Below are 14,923 nucleotides of genomic sequence, written 5' to 3' on the forward strand. Positions count from 1 at the left end.
CAGCAGAATCTCACGCAGGGAACCAGCCAAAAAAAAGAAAAAAAAAAAAGAAAAAACGGTAACACATAAGCTTCATTAGTTAACATTAGTTAACATGTCCTAAGAATGAACAATACTTCTACAGCATTTATTAATCTTAGTTAATATTAATTTTAACATTTACTAATACGTTATTAAAATTAATGGTTGTATTTATTAACATTAGTTAATGCACTGTGAACTAACATGAACAAACAATGAACAGCGTAATTTTTTTAACTAACATTAAGGAATATACATTTTTCGAAGTGCTTTACTCTTCCTCAGTATGTATGAAATTGAGTCATTTTTTGCACAAAAAGAAAAAAAGAAGAAAAAAACCTTGCAAGGAACTGGGCCACCTTCAGGTTAACACACCATCTATATTCATACACCATACACACTCTTCTCCATACAATGACAATGACTTTATAATAAATGATGAATGGATGCATGAAAACAATGAATATTTAACAGAAAAAAAAGATCATCTGCAATAACTAAGATAACAAATTAAACATTATTGGTCCATTCAACATCAACAAAGGCAGTACAAAATAAAGAGATTATTTCATCCCAGCTTTTACAGCACTGACTGTGAAAAGCCGTGAAAAAGATTTGTCAAAACCAAAAAATGACAAAGAAACTATAAGAAACTAAATGACAGACCAATTCAAAATACTAATTAATACAACATGCAGAAATGTGACATGCCAAAAAAGAAAAAAAAATCCCCCCAAAAAAATCAATGTTTGATGTGTCATGACACGCCACAGACGCTCTGCTCTTACTGATGTTAAATCCTCATCCGTTTCTTCCTCATTTGTCCTCTGTAGTGCCATCATAATTCTACAGGCCAATTCATTAGAAGAACTAACAGAGAAAAGAATAGATTAGATACTCTGCACCTGTCGGTTTTACACATTTCACATAAATATATTTTACTAGGCATGTGTGTGTAACATCAAGATACAGTTGAAATGATTTGAATAAATGCCTTAGCTAACAATGCATATCCTGGCCTACCATGTGCAAAACACTGATAAGAGCATAAACCCGTGTGTGTGTGTGTGTGTGTGTTTGGACACATTTATTTATCTAAACAACATTTAGGACTGATCGGCAATGGCTAGTCGCAGCTTAAAAAATGTATTTGACGAAGGCTAAATGTCAGTATAGAACAAATGTCACAGATATGTGGCGTACACCTACATTAAGGCTTAACATTTTGGTTTAGGCCAGTACAAATAATAATGTTAATAATAATAATCCATACTTTTTTTTAATTTTTTTTTTAAAGTGCCAGTTGAATTTTGGCTCTTAGTTATTAGGCTTCCAGGCTTGTCTCTGAAGTAATGCTTTATTGAAACAGATTTATTGTAGTTTGCGCTGTGCCTGAAGTGGATTCCCTCCAGCACATCTGTCAGTGGTTCAGACGACTCCTAACGCCTCGTCCTGATCAACCCCCCACCAGACTACATTTAACATGCCAATTGGATCCACAAGCACAAGCTATTATATCACAGCGGTGGTGAATGTGGGCCACGGGGAATATCACAATATGGAAATCTGCAATGTAACCTCTAGGCTGAATCATATGGACATCAGTTAAAATATCAAATAATTGAGGAACAGACTTCCAATGAAATAGCATTTGTGATTGCATTCTGAATTGGAAGGTTTGTATGGAATATTTTAGACTGTGAGCGTGCATTTAATAATTTAATTTTATCATCAGATTTTGGTACATAAATAATTAGTTGTTATATTTGACAATCAGAACTAGTTTAATAACGCAGCTCCATTGGGACTTTCTGGACAGAATCCACCAGGGCATCTATTAGTCCACGAACAGGTCAGAGGAAACCATTATCATCACGCTTCTTGTCTCATATACATAATCACTCATATTGTGAAATCTGAGCACTTAAAAACTAGAAATTGCTTATTTCTATATGATTTTTAATGATCAAAGCTTTAATGTTTGTGCACCCAAACTCGTTCTTCTGCTCCTTTTTAAAATGTATTTAGCAATGTCATAACAGGAGAAAATGATAAATAATAACTTAACCATAAAATGAAATTTTGACAAGCACCAAATAATTATTTGACACAAGACATAAAGCACACATTATAATCTATAATACTTTATTTTTTTTTAAATCAGATAACATATGGCAATCATGCTTTTATATAACACCATCTAAAGACATTTATTATATATATATTTTCTTTACATATAATATTTTACATTAGGCCCAAACAGTTAGAAATATACAAAACAATATTTTGTTCGACTAGACATATTATCTATTTGTCTTATAATCTTCCATCATTGTTATTCATTTGTTATTACTATTCTTTTTTACATTTCATAAAGATATGTGCTTTAGTTTCTGAGATCGATGCATTATTGCAGTAAACAGCAAATAATATAAGGTTCTTCAACAAGACAAAAACCTCAAAACGGACATCCACAGGTACTTTTACACGGTACAGTTTTACAACATTGTTTCAGAGAGAAATCTGATGAATGCTAAATTTATACAATTTCACCAAAAAGAAAAAAAAAAGAAAAAAAAAGAAAAACTCTTATTGATTGCACATTTTCATCAGACGTCTTGCAGAGAATAAATCGACTAATTAATCCAGATGTCTGTCACATGTAGCTGCCGTAGAAGCAGACTAACAGTGCTCAGTTTCGGAGACCTTTGTGGCTTGTGAACTTAAAGCTTTGTGCTTTTCACCAGTGGCATTTCAAAATAAAACAGTGGAAATAAAACACTCGCTTCTCTCTGTCTCTCACATGCACACACACACACACACACACACATATATGCCTTTATATTATTTAATGTAAATGATTTATTGCCCAACTAGTCTGTAGATTTAAAAAGAACATAATTTTCCTTCACATTTTCCTCATTCGAACGACGGCTTTGTCTGTTTTTGACACATAGTGCTGGTTTTCAACAAAAATGACCCTAGAAACCATGGCAACAGACTATAGCTTCTGCTCAGGACTGATTATTCGCTGAAGGCTGCTCACAGCTATAATCGTTTTCGATCCAGGAGAGCAAATTTTGGTCACTTTCGCCATTTTTCCTGAGGAGTGGCACGCAAATGTGGTGAGCAGGATTAACAGTGGTTTGGCGGGGTACGTCTGCCCCAAAAAAACGATTTTTCGGACCCTGTGCAGTGATACGGCGCGACGCAAAACAGTTTTTCAGATCTGTCAGTAGCATAAACATGAATTTGGTCCTTCTTACTCTTACATAGAAAACATGTACTAAAATGATTCTAAAAAACACATACAAAGTTATTTTTTGTCTTAGAAAAAAAATGAAAAAAAAATCGTAACAGTCTTTTTTGACGTCAATTTGCCCCCGCGGCTGGTAATGCATGACGGCCCGGGGCGTTTGTAAACCCAAATCCATACTGGTCTTGTGCTTTTCAGGGTTTGGCCCAAGGGCTAAACGGGAGAAAGGGTTGTTTGAAACTCTAGAGTCTTGAAAAGTGTATTCTGGCTATTTAACCTTGACGTCCAAGGTTCAGTCTCGGCCCGTTGCACACTCCCATTTTCTTACTCTCTGCTTTTATATAGCTATATAGATATAGTATATATATATATATATATTATTTTTTTCAGATACAATCAGATACAATTCGATTCTAACCTACAACTGCATTTTAATACATTAATTACATGTAATATCAAATTAACACTGCGCTGTTGGAATTACATTGGGACGCCAAATCTTGAATTATCATTTAAATCCTGTGCTTACACTGTGACCCTTTGTTTTTTTTTGTTTTTAGAAAGACTAATATCTTGCATATGAAATACAGATTAACCATAGAACATTGCTGGATAGATTTTTTTAGACCATACGTATATATATATATATGTACCAAAAGAAGTCAAACTGTAATCAGGTTGGTTTTCCCTCGGAGGTAGGTGAATATACTTTAGACGTGGAAGTCCTTGGTTGTGATCGACTCTTTAATTCTCTCTCTGAACGCTGACCTTTGATAATTCGGGTGAAGCAGGAGGACGGTGGTTAGATGTAGGCCTCGTCGTTGGCTGGGATGGGGTTTTCCGGTTGTTGCTCGGGTCCGTTCTCTTGAGCCCGGACCACCGATGTGGGCTGAATCATTATCCGAAGGCGCTGCAAACGGGAAGGAAAGTCGTCAGCTGCCATCTCGGGAAAGACTAACTACACTCTAAAGTCCTTCGTGGGATTGATGGACATTGAGAGTATATAGACAGGTAGCCTATGCTGTAATATTTTTTTTATGCATTTATTTAAATTTAAATTTAAATTTATTTTAAATTTATTTGATCCAGTTATAATGAAAAATGTAAATGCTGTTTAAACTTGTGTTTTGATAACAATAAAATTACAGCTACACTAAAAATGCTGGGTTGTTTGAACCCATGGTTGGGGCAAATATGGACAAACCCAACCATTGGTTTACATTTACATTTAATCAATTAGCAGACGCTTTTATCCAAAGTGACTTACAAACGAGGAGAGCAATAGAAACACTTGATCTAACAACAGGACAACAATATGCAAGTGCTGTGACCCTTCCCAGTTTAATCTGACACAGTTTTTTAATTTTTTATAGAATAGAAGAGAAGTGCAAGTAAAGAGAAAATAAAGTGTTAGTATTAGTGGATCAAGTGTTGCCAAATTTGAAATAAAACATTTTAAACCAATGGTTGGGTTTGTCCATATTTGACCCAAACTTGGGTTGAATCAATCCAGGATTTTTTAAATTGTACAGTAAAGAACGTACTAATGCAAGAGTGAAAGCAGAAATCATGACCTTGATTGGTACAATTAGGATGTAATTGAAGCCAAATCTAAAATAGAGTGTGAGGATTGTCACAAGCTCTGAGATTGGTGCTCTTTATTCCCAATCACCAGTCTTGGAAACCTGAGGTAGTGAACAACACCTTCAGCAAAATCTCTCCTTTCTAAAATCAGTCCAAGTCGTTGATTGCACGCTCAAATGGCAAGAAGTGAAGACTAATTTGATGCAATTAAAACGAATCCAATAGCCACGAAATAGAAACAGTGCATGCTTCGCCCCATGCTGGAACATTTGCATTAATAATGCATGCAATCTGAATCAATTCCCCCACTGTCGTCAGTGGAGAGACTTTCATGTTCCCTGACACTTGCACCTGTGGCTGCGAGGACATGCAGACGGCAGCGATACCTCTTTATATGAGCCCTTCAGGGTGAGGAACATGTAGCCCATGTATCCCGGGATCAGAACCATGGATGACAGGGCCATGCACCAGCCCACGCCTTGCCCCCACTTCGGGAACACGTAATTGTTCAGTTTAAGCGGGACCATCTGGACGGCGCTGAAGATGAACACACCCTACGACAGGAGGAACACACATCAGTCTGTATGTGCATCTCGAAGATGCTTCCGGTGCTCAAAGACTCGGTGAATCAACTTACCCCCACAATCAAAGGAGTGAAAACCACCCAGCACAGCTTCCACCAAATGCAGGGCTGGTAGCCAATCATCTCCTCAATATTGCCGTAGAATTTATTGACACCTGAAACAGGCACAAAACAACAATTAAGAGGCGAGTTACACGGTTACGATCGGGGTGTGCACGAATATTCGATCTGTAACGATTCCCTCATGTCACGATTCGATACATATCGCGATACTGAACTCACGATACGATATTATTGCGATACTCTAAGACATCTGGTAAAAGGTTAACAAAACAAATTAACTGTTTATTTATTATTCTGTTGATTAAAATGCTAAATTTGGTGTTTCATTGTGTGTGTAAATGAATAGACTTGGACTTGGTGTTGAAACCCAAAGCACAGGACAATAGAGACACCAGAATAACAATATTCATGATTCTGAAGCTGACAACACTGAATTATTGTAGATGAATATGCTTTCACTGTCACTGACTAGATATATTTATAATAATGTAGGACACTTTTACTGGGAACATCAGACATCTGGCATTATCAGGACACACACATATTCCCCCATTGCATTATTATACATTATATTCAACATTATATAGTAGTTTAATGTAGTTCTGACACTAAAACTCTCAAAACTTGAATTTTCTCATACAGTAATTCTATACACAATGCATATTGACAATATCCACAATACATATTGTTGCATTTTTGTATTGTGATATATTGTGACACGATATATTGTTACACCCCTAGTCATTATTATTCGAAAAATAAATTTGCTTTGCTGGTTGTAAATCCATGATAAATCCCCAGCACTAAAACTCGCAGTTATAAGTGACGGCACTGGGTGGCGCTGTGGAGCGTGTTTAACAAGTGGATTGTATTTGATCTCATAATGTTTTCGTGAAGTTTGGAATTACTTAGATGATGAAAATGAAAAGGATCTTACTAAAGCTTGCTTTATAAGCGTTTCCCCGTTCGCGCAGAGCTCAAATGCTTTTGTTCTTTATATTTTTTGTTTACACATATTGTTTCATGTTTTCAACTAAAATAAAACCTTAAGATGTAATGCAAGCTTGTTGTGTATATTGGCTAATCGGAAACTTGTGCATCAAGAAACTTGATGAATAAAGAAATAACATCTTTCTAGTTAAACGTCATTTAAATAAACTAATATTTGAATATTCGATTTTGATGAGCTTGTATATTTGAATGCAATATTTGTGAAAAATGCCCATTCCTAGTTACAATGCATGAGCAGTTTGTGGAGGATTACTGGAGGTCTGCGCCTCGCTTCATAAATGCAAATATAGAACGGTGCTGTAGTTTGCATAATCAAGCCTGCCATGCACAACAATTAAGATTCTACAGGTTCATATTCATTCAAATCAACTGACTGTGGAAATGAGTCTGGCACCGAGATTAGCATGAATTATATTATCTGTGATAATAATTAGCATGCGTTGTGTGTTGTGTCTGGATGTGAAGAATAAAAAAGCAAATGAATTAATAATTACGAAAACCTATAAGCAAAGCATTCTTTGATTTCAATGACTCACTGTGGTGTGATAAACAGATTAACATATTTCAGATGTATTCACTTCATAAATGATGTCATTTTCACAAAAATATTTTAAAATGCATGTTAAATGTCAGGTCACTTGAAATATCAACTTCTCAACAATGTAATATCGGCTTGGAAAAAAGGAAATGCATCGATTTATTATAATTTTCTGGCATATTTACCATAGAACCAGGATATGGAGACGCATTCAAAGAAGACCAGGAACAGCAAACACATTCCACTGGCAGAATAGTAGTCGAACAGTTTGAACACGTAGAGACCACCCTGTGGAGAGAAGAATCACCATGGTTAGCAAGCCGTGCGGATTAGACTGGTTTAGAAAGCCGCGCTCATCTAGTTAGCAGTGTTAGCGGGTTTCAACATGGTAACAGCGATGACAATCAGCAAATCAAGCGTTCTCTCCTCTGCTTTGTTGAGTCACGTGACTGGCCTGACATGTATGAGTTGCTGTATTACCACATGCACTTGTGTTCTTTATTAAGGTCAATATTTTACTTCTGTAATGGGAAGCATTTCTAAGTTAAGCTGCATGTTCAGGAAGAGAAAACACAATAGAAATGGACTGGATCATGGCATTGTAGTGCATTGTCATCATCATATACAATCATTACTTTATGCTGACTTTAAAAGACAAACCCAAAAAGTCTAATTCCATTATTTTCCTGTACATAATATATCTTTTTTAAATTAAATAAACAATAAATGATCAAAATGCATATAAAAAAGTAATAAAAAAAAATGTTTCTGCATGTTCAGGAAGAGAAAACCCAATAGAAATGGACTGGATCATGACAAGTTTAATTGTCCAATCATATACAATCATTACTTTATGCTGACTTTAAAAGACAAACCCAAAAAGCCTTTTTCCATTATTTTCCTGTACATATCTAATCTTACCCTAAAGTTTAAGTCAGGGACTATAGCACAGCTGTATTTATTTACTGAATAATAATAATTCCTAGATATGTTCTGCAGTGTCCAAGTCTTCACTGGCGTTTATGTAACAGTTTGAGGTTATATAGTGGCTGAACACTTCAGATTCATCACAACTCTCAAATGCTTCTGTCCCATTAATGCAACTTCAAGAGCTCTTATCCTGCCCTTCTTATGTATTTTTACCATATATCCCGTTCCACGCTTTAGAATAAAATCAGCCTCCAGCTCTTTTCAGAGCGCGATGTGAAACCGGTCTAAAGATGAGATGTGTGCGTTCACCTGTGTGATGTTTGACAGGCCGATCAGATACGACACCAGGCAGACGACAGCGATGAAGATCTCTCGTCTTCCTCGTAACACACGGGGAAACTCGTCCACAAGAGCCGTGATGAATCCCTCCACCGTACAGAACTACACACAACACAAGAGCATTACATGGAGATTGAAAACATGTGCTTGATTTGGTCATCTCTAAACAGACTGGTTTTATTCAAGTCAGAAATACTGTCTGAATTCAGAAAATCATGCTTCACATTAAAGGGTTGAATGAATATGAATATTCTGTCATTATTTACTCTCCCTCATGTCGTTCCAAACCCGTAAGACTTTCGTTCATCTTTGAAACACAAATGGAGATCTTTTCAATGAAATCTGAGGGATCTCTGCTCCTCCATTGACAGTCTACGCAACTACCACTTTAGGTAAGGTAGTAAATGAATGCATCATTAAAATAATCCATGTGACTCCAGTGTTTTAACCTCAACAACCATAATTTACCACTTTACATTTACATTTATGCATTTGGCAGACGCTTTTATCCAAAGCGACTTACATTGCATTTCAAGTACACATTTACATTCTCATCAGTTCTTTGTTTATAAAATATTACTCTCCAACAACGTCTTCTCTCGCGTCAACACAACATGCATCGCGGTGCTCTCGTGATTGCATGTTTGTGATTAATATTTTGTAAATAAAGTGGTAAATTATGTTTTTTGCACAAACAAATCACTCGCGTTGCTTCATAAAATTGAGCTTAAACCACTGGAGTCACATGGATTACTTTATGATGCATTTACCACCTGAAAGCGGTAGTTGCGTAGTCTGTCAATAAAAGGACGATAATCTCTCAGATATCATCAAAAAGATCTTCATTTGTGTTCTGAAGATGAACAAAGTCATTTTTGTGTGAACGATCCCTTCAGGACATTAGATTGTTAGACTGTGATTTTAAGGGTCAGAAAGTTGAACATGCACTGCACATTTCTACTAAAAGTCTGGGATATTTACAGTATCACAGAGAGATATAATTTGACTTGAATAAATGAAGTATCTCCCTTCTCTAGCTTTTTCATTTAAAAAAGAATGGAAATGAAAGGCTATGCATGCCTGAAAACAGTAGCATGTACAGTAGTGTGCCTGTGTGAAGCGTGTTCTTTACCTGACTGTCAATGCCAAGCATGAGCAACATGGAGAAGAACAGAATGGCCCAGAGAGGTGAGATGGGTAACTGTGTGACGGCCTCGGGATAGGCCAGGAACGCCAGACCCGGCCCTGGACAAAACAACACGCTTAATGCCTTTTCCATGCGTATGATGGCACAGATTTACAGGACTACAGCTGGAACATGTGTGTTCACTTTGGTTTTTGATTATGTTTCTGGTTACGTTATTTATCCCTGTGTATTTAAACCCTCTGTTCATTCAGTCCCTTTGTCTGGTATTGTCTATGTTCTGTTTGAATGATTATTGTTCCTGTTATCTCCTGCATGTTCCTGGTTTGATTTATAATTAAAGACTTTATTAGTGATGTTCCTTTGTCATGCACTTATTGAAAGCCACTCAAGCCATGACAAAAGTAATATAATATTCAAAACATAAAACTCTTAATGTTTTTTTATTCATCAAAGGTTTGTTGAAAGGAGATGCTTAACCGCTAGAAAATATCGGAACTGTAAATCTCAAACTAAATATTAAAAATAGCCGTTTTTTTTATGTTTGTAATATTTGCAACCCTGTTACTAAAAACCCTGATATGTCTGACGCTTGGTATTTTCATATTATTGTTTCATTCAATATTTTTGGATTATTATTTTTTCTATTAAACAATAAATGAACAAAATTTATATATAAGTCATTTAAAATATCTATATTTGTTTCTGATTTTTTTTTTTTTTTCATACAATAATTTTGGTAGCAGGGTTGATGGTTGATCCTGCAAAATGCATAATTGAGTTTGTTTATATTGTAAAGGGAATAAATAATATAACGGTGATGTGCAAAATGTTGGACAGATCTGAACATTACATTTTTTTTTGCTTATTTCAATTAGTTAATAATTAAAAACACATTTTACAGCAATGAACTGAACAGTGCAGCAGATTATATCAATTTCAGCTCGTTGTATGGTTTTGATTTTGGTTATTAGATGCAATCGTGATGATTGAGGCCTTATTCATGATTTTTTTGTTACTAGGTACTGTGCTAGGTTCATTAGTTTGTGACTTTAATGCAAAACAAATAAATAAAAAATCATGCACATACTCATGGAAAGTGCCATTTGTTTGTACAGTCCTGTGCTACCATGATATGCAAGACTGCGTATAGTTGCTCATTGACTAATAGAGGACACCAGATGCCAAAACACTGTGTAACTTCTAGAAGTAGGTCTTTATCCAGTGATCAACTGATGATCAATCCATCATAATTACCTGACGCAGCCACGTCTGCTATGGGCCGCTGTGTGATGTGAGCCATGAAACCTACGATAGAGAAAATGACGAACCCAGCGAACATACTGGTGAAGGAATTGATGCAGCAGACGATGATAGAATCTCTGAGAAACAGACGAAAGCATGAAGAGCAACCGTTTAGTTATTTATCCTACACTCTCAAAAATAAAGGTTCTTTACTGGCATTGATGGTTCCATGAAGAACCCATTGCAAAAATAAATATAGAAATAAATTCATACCAAGTGAAAAAAAAAGAGGCTATTTTAAGAACTGATCACTGAAAGGTTCTTCTATGGCATCACTGCAAAAACCCTTTATTTTTAAGAGAATATTATCTATCTATCACACTGAGGAAGCATTTTGTGTAGGCAAAAACTGTTTCAGAAATGCTTGGCTGATTCGAAATACAAAACAAAGAAAAGACTTGTCAAGCTTGTGTCTGTACAGATCAAATTAGAGTTGCCATTTTGAATGCCCCTTAATAAATCTTACAATTGCTGCATACTTGTAAACATTGTTGTTGAAGGGGTTGTAGCTCCCGAGGGCGATGAGAGAGCCCAAACCCAGGCCGTACGAGAAGAAGATCTGAGTGGCAGCGTCCAACCACACCTAAGAAGAGAAATCAGCAGATTATACGCCTGTGAGAACACGTCTATTACGGTATGATAATTACACAGCGCTCCACCTCGGATTCTTTCAGCTTGCTGAACTCGGGCGTGATATAGAACAAAATGCCCTCTTTCGCTCCAGGCAGCGTCACTCCACGGATGAACAGGATAAAGAGCATGAAATACGGGTATGTCGCTGAGAAATATACCACCTGAAATACACATGAACAGCCTTGAGGAAAAAGCTTTGATATTGTGCGATAACGATAATCTAAAGAAAAAGCATTTCGAGAGCTGCGTAAAGCGTGACATTATTTGCAGAGATTCTGATCTCAAAGCCTTGATTGCAGGCCTAATTTTGTTCTTTTTTATTCTTAATCAACATGCACCAATGCTACATTTTTCTAAATTTCATAATCATACGTTAACAAACAAGTATTCATTACTTCAATGAGCTCATTGTTTCTGCATTGAATTATTACATTGTTTAAATTATTACATTTTTAGCTAACTGTATTTTGATATGCATAACTTAGACAGTTATCTCTCATTAAATTGTAATGTGGACTCTGGCATTTTCTGTGAAGCTGCTTTGAAAAGATGAGTATTGTGAAAAGTGCTATGTGAATTGAAAATTGTGAATTGAATTTGTACATGTTTGTGTGTGCAAGGGCATTCTTACCTTTCCAGTCCAGCCCACGCCCTTCCAGATGCAAAAATAGACCAGAACCCAGGCGATGGCCAGTGTTATTGCTAGTGGCAGTCTAATCTCTCCCGGCTTCTCCAAACCATCAGTCATCTGGTGCATGTTCCGTCTGAGAGAGAATTAACATTATTAAAGAATGCAGAAGAATAGAATGCATATCTATCAACCCACGTAACCCACAAACAGAGCAAGTCTAATTGCTGATGCACAACATTCAACTTGGGTCGTTTGCCAAAAATAGCACAATAGCCGCATTTTTGAGGAACAACACTGCTTCTTTTACACGGCCGAGGACAAAAGGAAAGTGTTTGCATGTTGCTTGAATACCAAAGCGTTTCACAGAAGAAGAAAAAAGCCCTTACTCCCAGAACTCCACGACGGCGCTCGTCATGTTGATAGTGTTTGCCTGGCTGTAGTTTGAGAAACATTTCTCTGTATTCCAAGGGTTTTCACAAGACTTCCAGGGGAGCTCCTGAAACAGGACATTTCAAACAGGACATTTCAGACCTAGTCTAGTCATAGTCATGAGCTATTTTGATACCTGACAGCATGTACTTACTGTGGTGAATGAGTTATACAGATAGTAAATTGCCCATGCAATTATGACTATGTAGTAAATGTTAAGCCAGAACGACAGGACTGCTGCTGCCAGGCCAACACCTATGGAAACATGTGCGCTATAATAACCATATTTCAGATCATTTTTGGAAGGACACAGACTGAAATACAGCATCATTTACACGCGTCTAAACAGGGTTTATTACCTTTGAACATAGGGGCCAGTTTCCACACTCCGAGACCCCCGATGGACGTGTACTGACCGAGAGACGTTTCCAGAAGAAACAACGGGATCCCAGCAAATACGAGGGTCAAAAAGTAGGGAATCAAGAACGCCCCTATACAGACAGAAGAGTGATATAATGAGACACATTCAAAATATGCATCCGTTTATAAAATCCACTGTTTTTAGCGCTGTTTTTGCGCTTCCAATGATATCCAGCGCACATGTTACTGTGAGTGATTTTCGAAATCTGATTTTTATTTTTTTATTTTACTCCGTTTGTTTCGAGGGGGTAATACATGGTAAAAACAACCGGGATTTTTTTTCTTTACCTCCTCCGTTTTTTCCGCATAGATAAGGAAATCTCCAGACATTGCCAAGTCCAATGGCATAGCCAACACATGACAGAAGAAAGTCAAATTTCCCCTGCCACGTTTCTCTGTCAGGAATGTCCTTTTTCTGCTGAACTTTAACCACCAGAGTTTTTGGTTTGTCATTGGCGGTGGGCGCTTCGTTGACCTCTGTTAGCACGTGTCCATCGGAGGCTTTGGTGCCGTTCGTGGCCATGTCTCTGGGTTTGGTCCTGGCGGTCGGACGGAAGAGTTCAGCACCGGTCCACGTAGACAGCAGCTTCGCGGTTCGATTAACCAACGATTAGAGTCAAAAAACGCCAATGAAGCTTGACACTGACCTGGAAACCATTGAGAGAAAGGGTCATTTAGATATACACATTATTGTGTTCGTCACATGCATTTTATTAATACAATAATATTAAGATGATTTAAAAAAAAATAAAAAATAATAAGCAAACAGCATACTAAATAAAATACAAATTACTGCATGTGAGTTTAGCGCGCGCGGCATTAAAAGCGCCTCTGTACATATTTCTTTATTTTTACATAACTAAGAATTGATGATGTGCATTTCTGTTATCTAAAACTTCTCTGCGGTGGTTTGCAAAATAGTTAGGCTACTAGAGGGCAAAGTATTTGCATGCATTTCTGAATTCAAATTATTCAAACGGTGGATTTTTAAGTCGTTTTCCCTCGAATCCAAATGACAGATCACACGTTATGTCAAACCGTTCGAATAATGTCGTCAAATTCTAATTTAGAATGTTCTAAGTTCCAAGCGCGCGCAACTCTGGGCTTTTGCAAACGCGTCTCGCGCTCGCGCTGAAACGCGGGCTCAAAAAGTCGAGCTAAACTGTAAACTCGCAGCTTTTTAATCGGATAAATGAGTGCGAGACTAAAATATTGATCAAACAAAAACTAACATGCATCCGACTAACATGCACAAGCAAGTCTGAAATGCGCGCACAAACATCGCGTTTTACAAGCATAAAACTCAGGCAGATGTGTGTTAAAACGGTGCGTTTTAAATGTTCAGCTTTCAAATGACTCAGATTTTCCCAAAACTATGAAAACAAAAGCATTAAAATGGCTAGTTTTATAGCAGTTACACATGATCTACTTACACCGGAACAGTTTTCCTGCCAGTTTGGTTGCGGCGGCGCGTATCCGTGGGTTCCTCTCAAATTCCAACTCTTGGAATTTTACTTGTCCAAACCAGTGCAAAATGTTTCCATAAAGTCAAGAGGGCAAACAGCTATCCTGAGGGGAAAGGTGAGTGAGAGTCTGGTTGTCTGGTGCTGTCCAGTTGTGTGGTGCTGAAGGACAGGGGAAAGAGCCAGAGACAGGAGCAGCTCCTCTACCGTGAGCGTCCAGAGATGTTACATGAAGCACACACCGTCACTCTCAATGTCAGCTCAAAGTCGACCCTCCCCGAACACAACATCTCCACCACTGAAATCCCAGACACTGCATGGCCACCTTCTCTTCTCAGCGCGTTTTATATGCTTTGTATGTTTTTTTTTCCTTTCTTTTTTTTTTTCTTTTTCTTTTTTGACCAACTTGCATTGCTCTGTGTTTGAGAGAGATCGTGTGTTTTATCAACTGACGGACACTGCCCATTCACTGTAATTACGATTTAATTGTGCAATAATGTTAGTCTTGTCGGAAGTTGCTCTAATAAACCTGTGAATGCATTTGGCGCAGACAGTTTCTTTTATTAAAATACA

The 14,923-nt window shown here is 37.1% G+C and overlaps 1 protein-coding gene across 1 annotated transcript; it reads right to left on the reverse strand.

Moving 5' to 3' along the window:
• Positions 1-3,664: 3,664 nt before the first annotated feature.
• slc6a1b (solute carrier family 6 member 1b) lies at positions 3,665-14,673 on the reverse strand. The gene is made up of 15 exons (XM_079856881.1): positions 14,321-14,673; positions 13,176-13,534; positions 12,827-12,958; positions 12,622-12,722; positions 12,425-12,534; positions 12,039-12,171; positions 11,434-11,568; positions 11,254-11,357; positions 10,727-10,851; positions 9,458-9,570; positions 8,296-8,427; positions 7,242-7,344; positions 5,499-5,599; positions 5,248-5,415; positions 3,665-4,187 (listed from the first exon to the last, which is right to left on the reverse strand). Exons 2-15 carry the CDS (start codon positions 13,408-13,410, stop codon positions 4,080-4,082), a joined length of 1,800 nt encoding a protein of 599 aa, XP_079713007.1. The 5' UTR covers positions 13,411-13,534; positions 14,321-14,673; the 3' UTR covers positions 3,665-4,079.
• Positions 14,674-14,923: the final 250 nt, after the last annotated feature.

The sequence above is a fragment of the Squalius cephalus genome, assembly GCF_949319135.1.
Source record: "Squalius cephalus genome assembly, chromosome: 22".
In the NCBI taxonomy this organism is placed as follows: Eukaryota; Metazoa; Chordata; class Actinopteri; order Cypriniformes; family Leuciscidae; genus Squalius; species Squalius cephalus.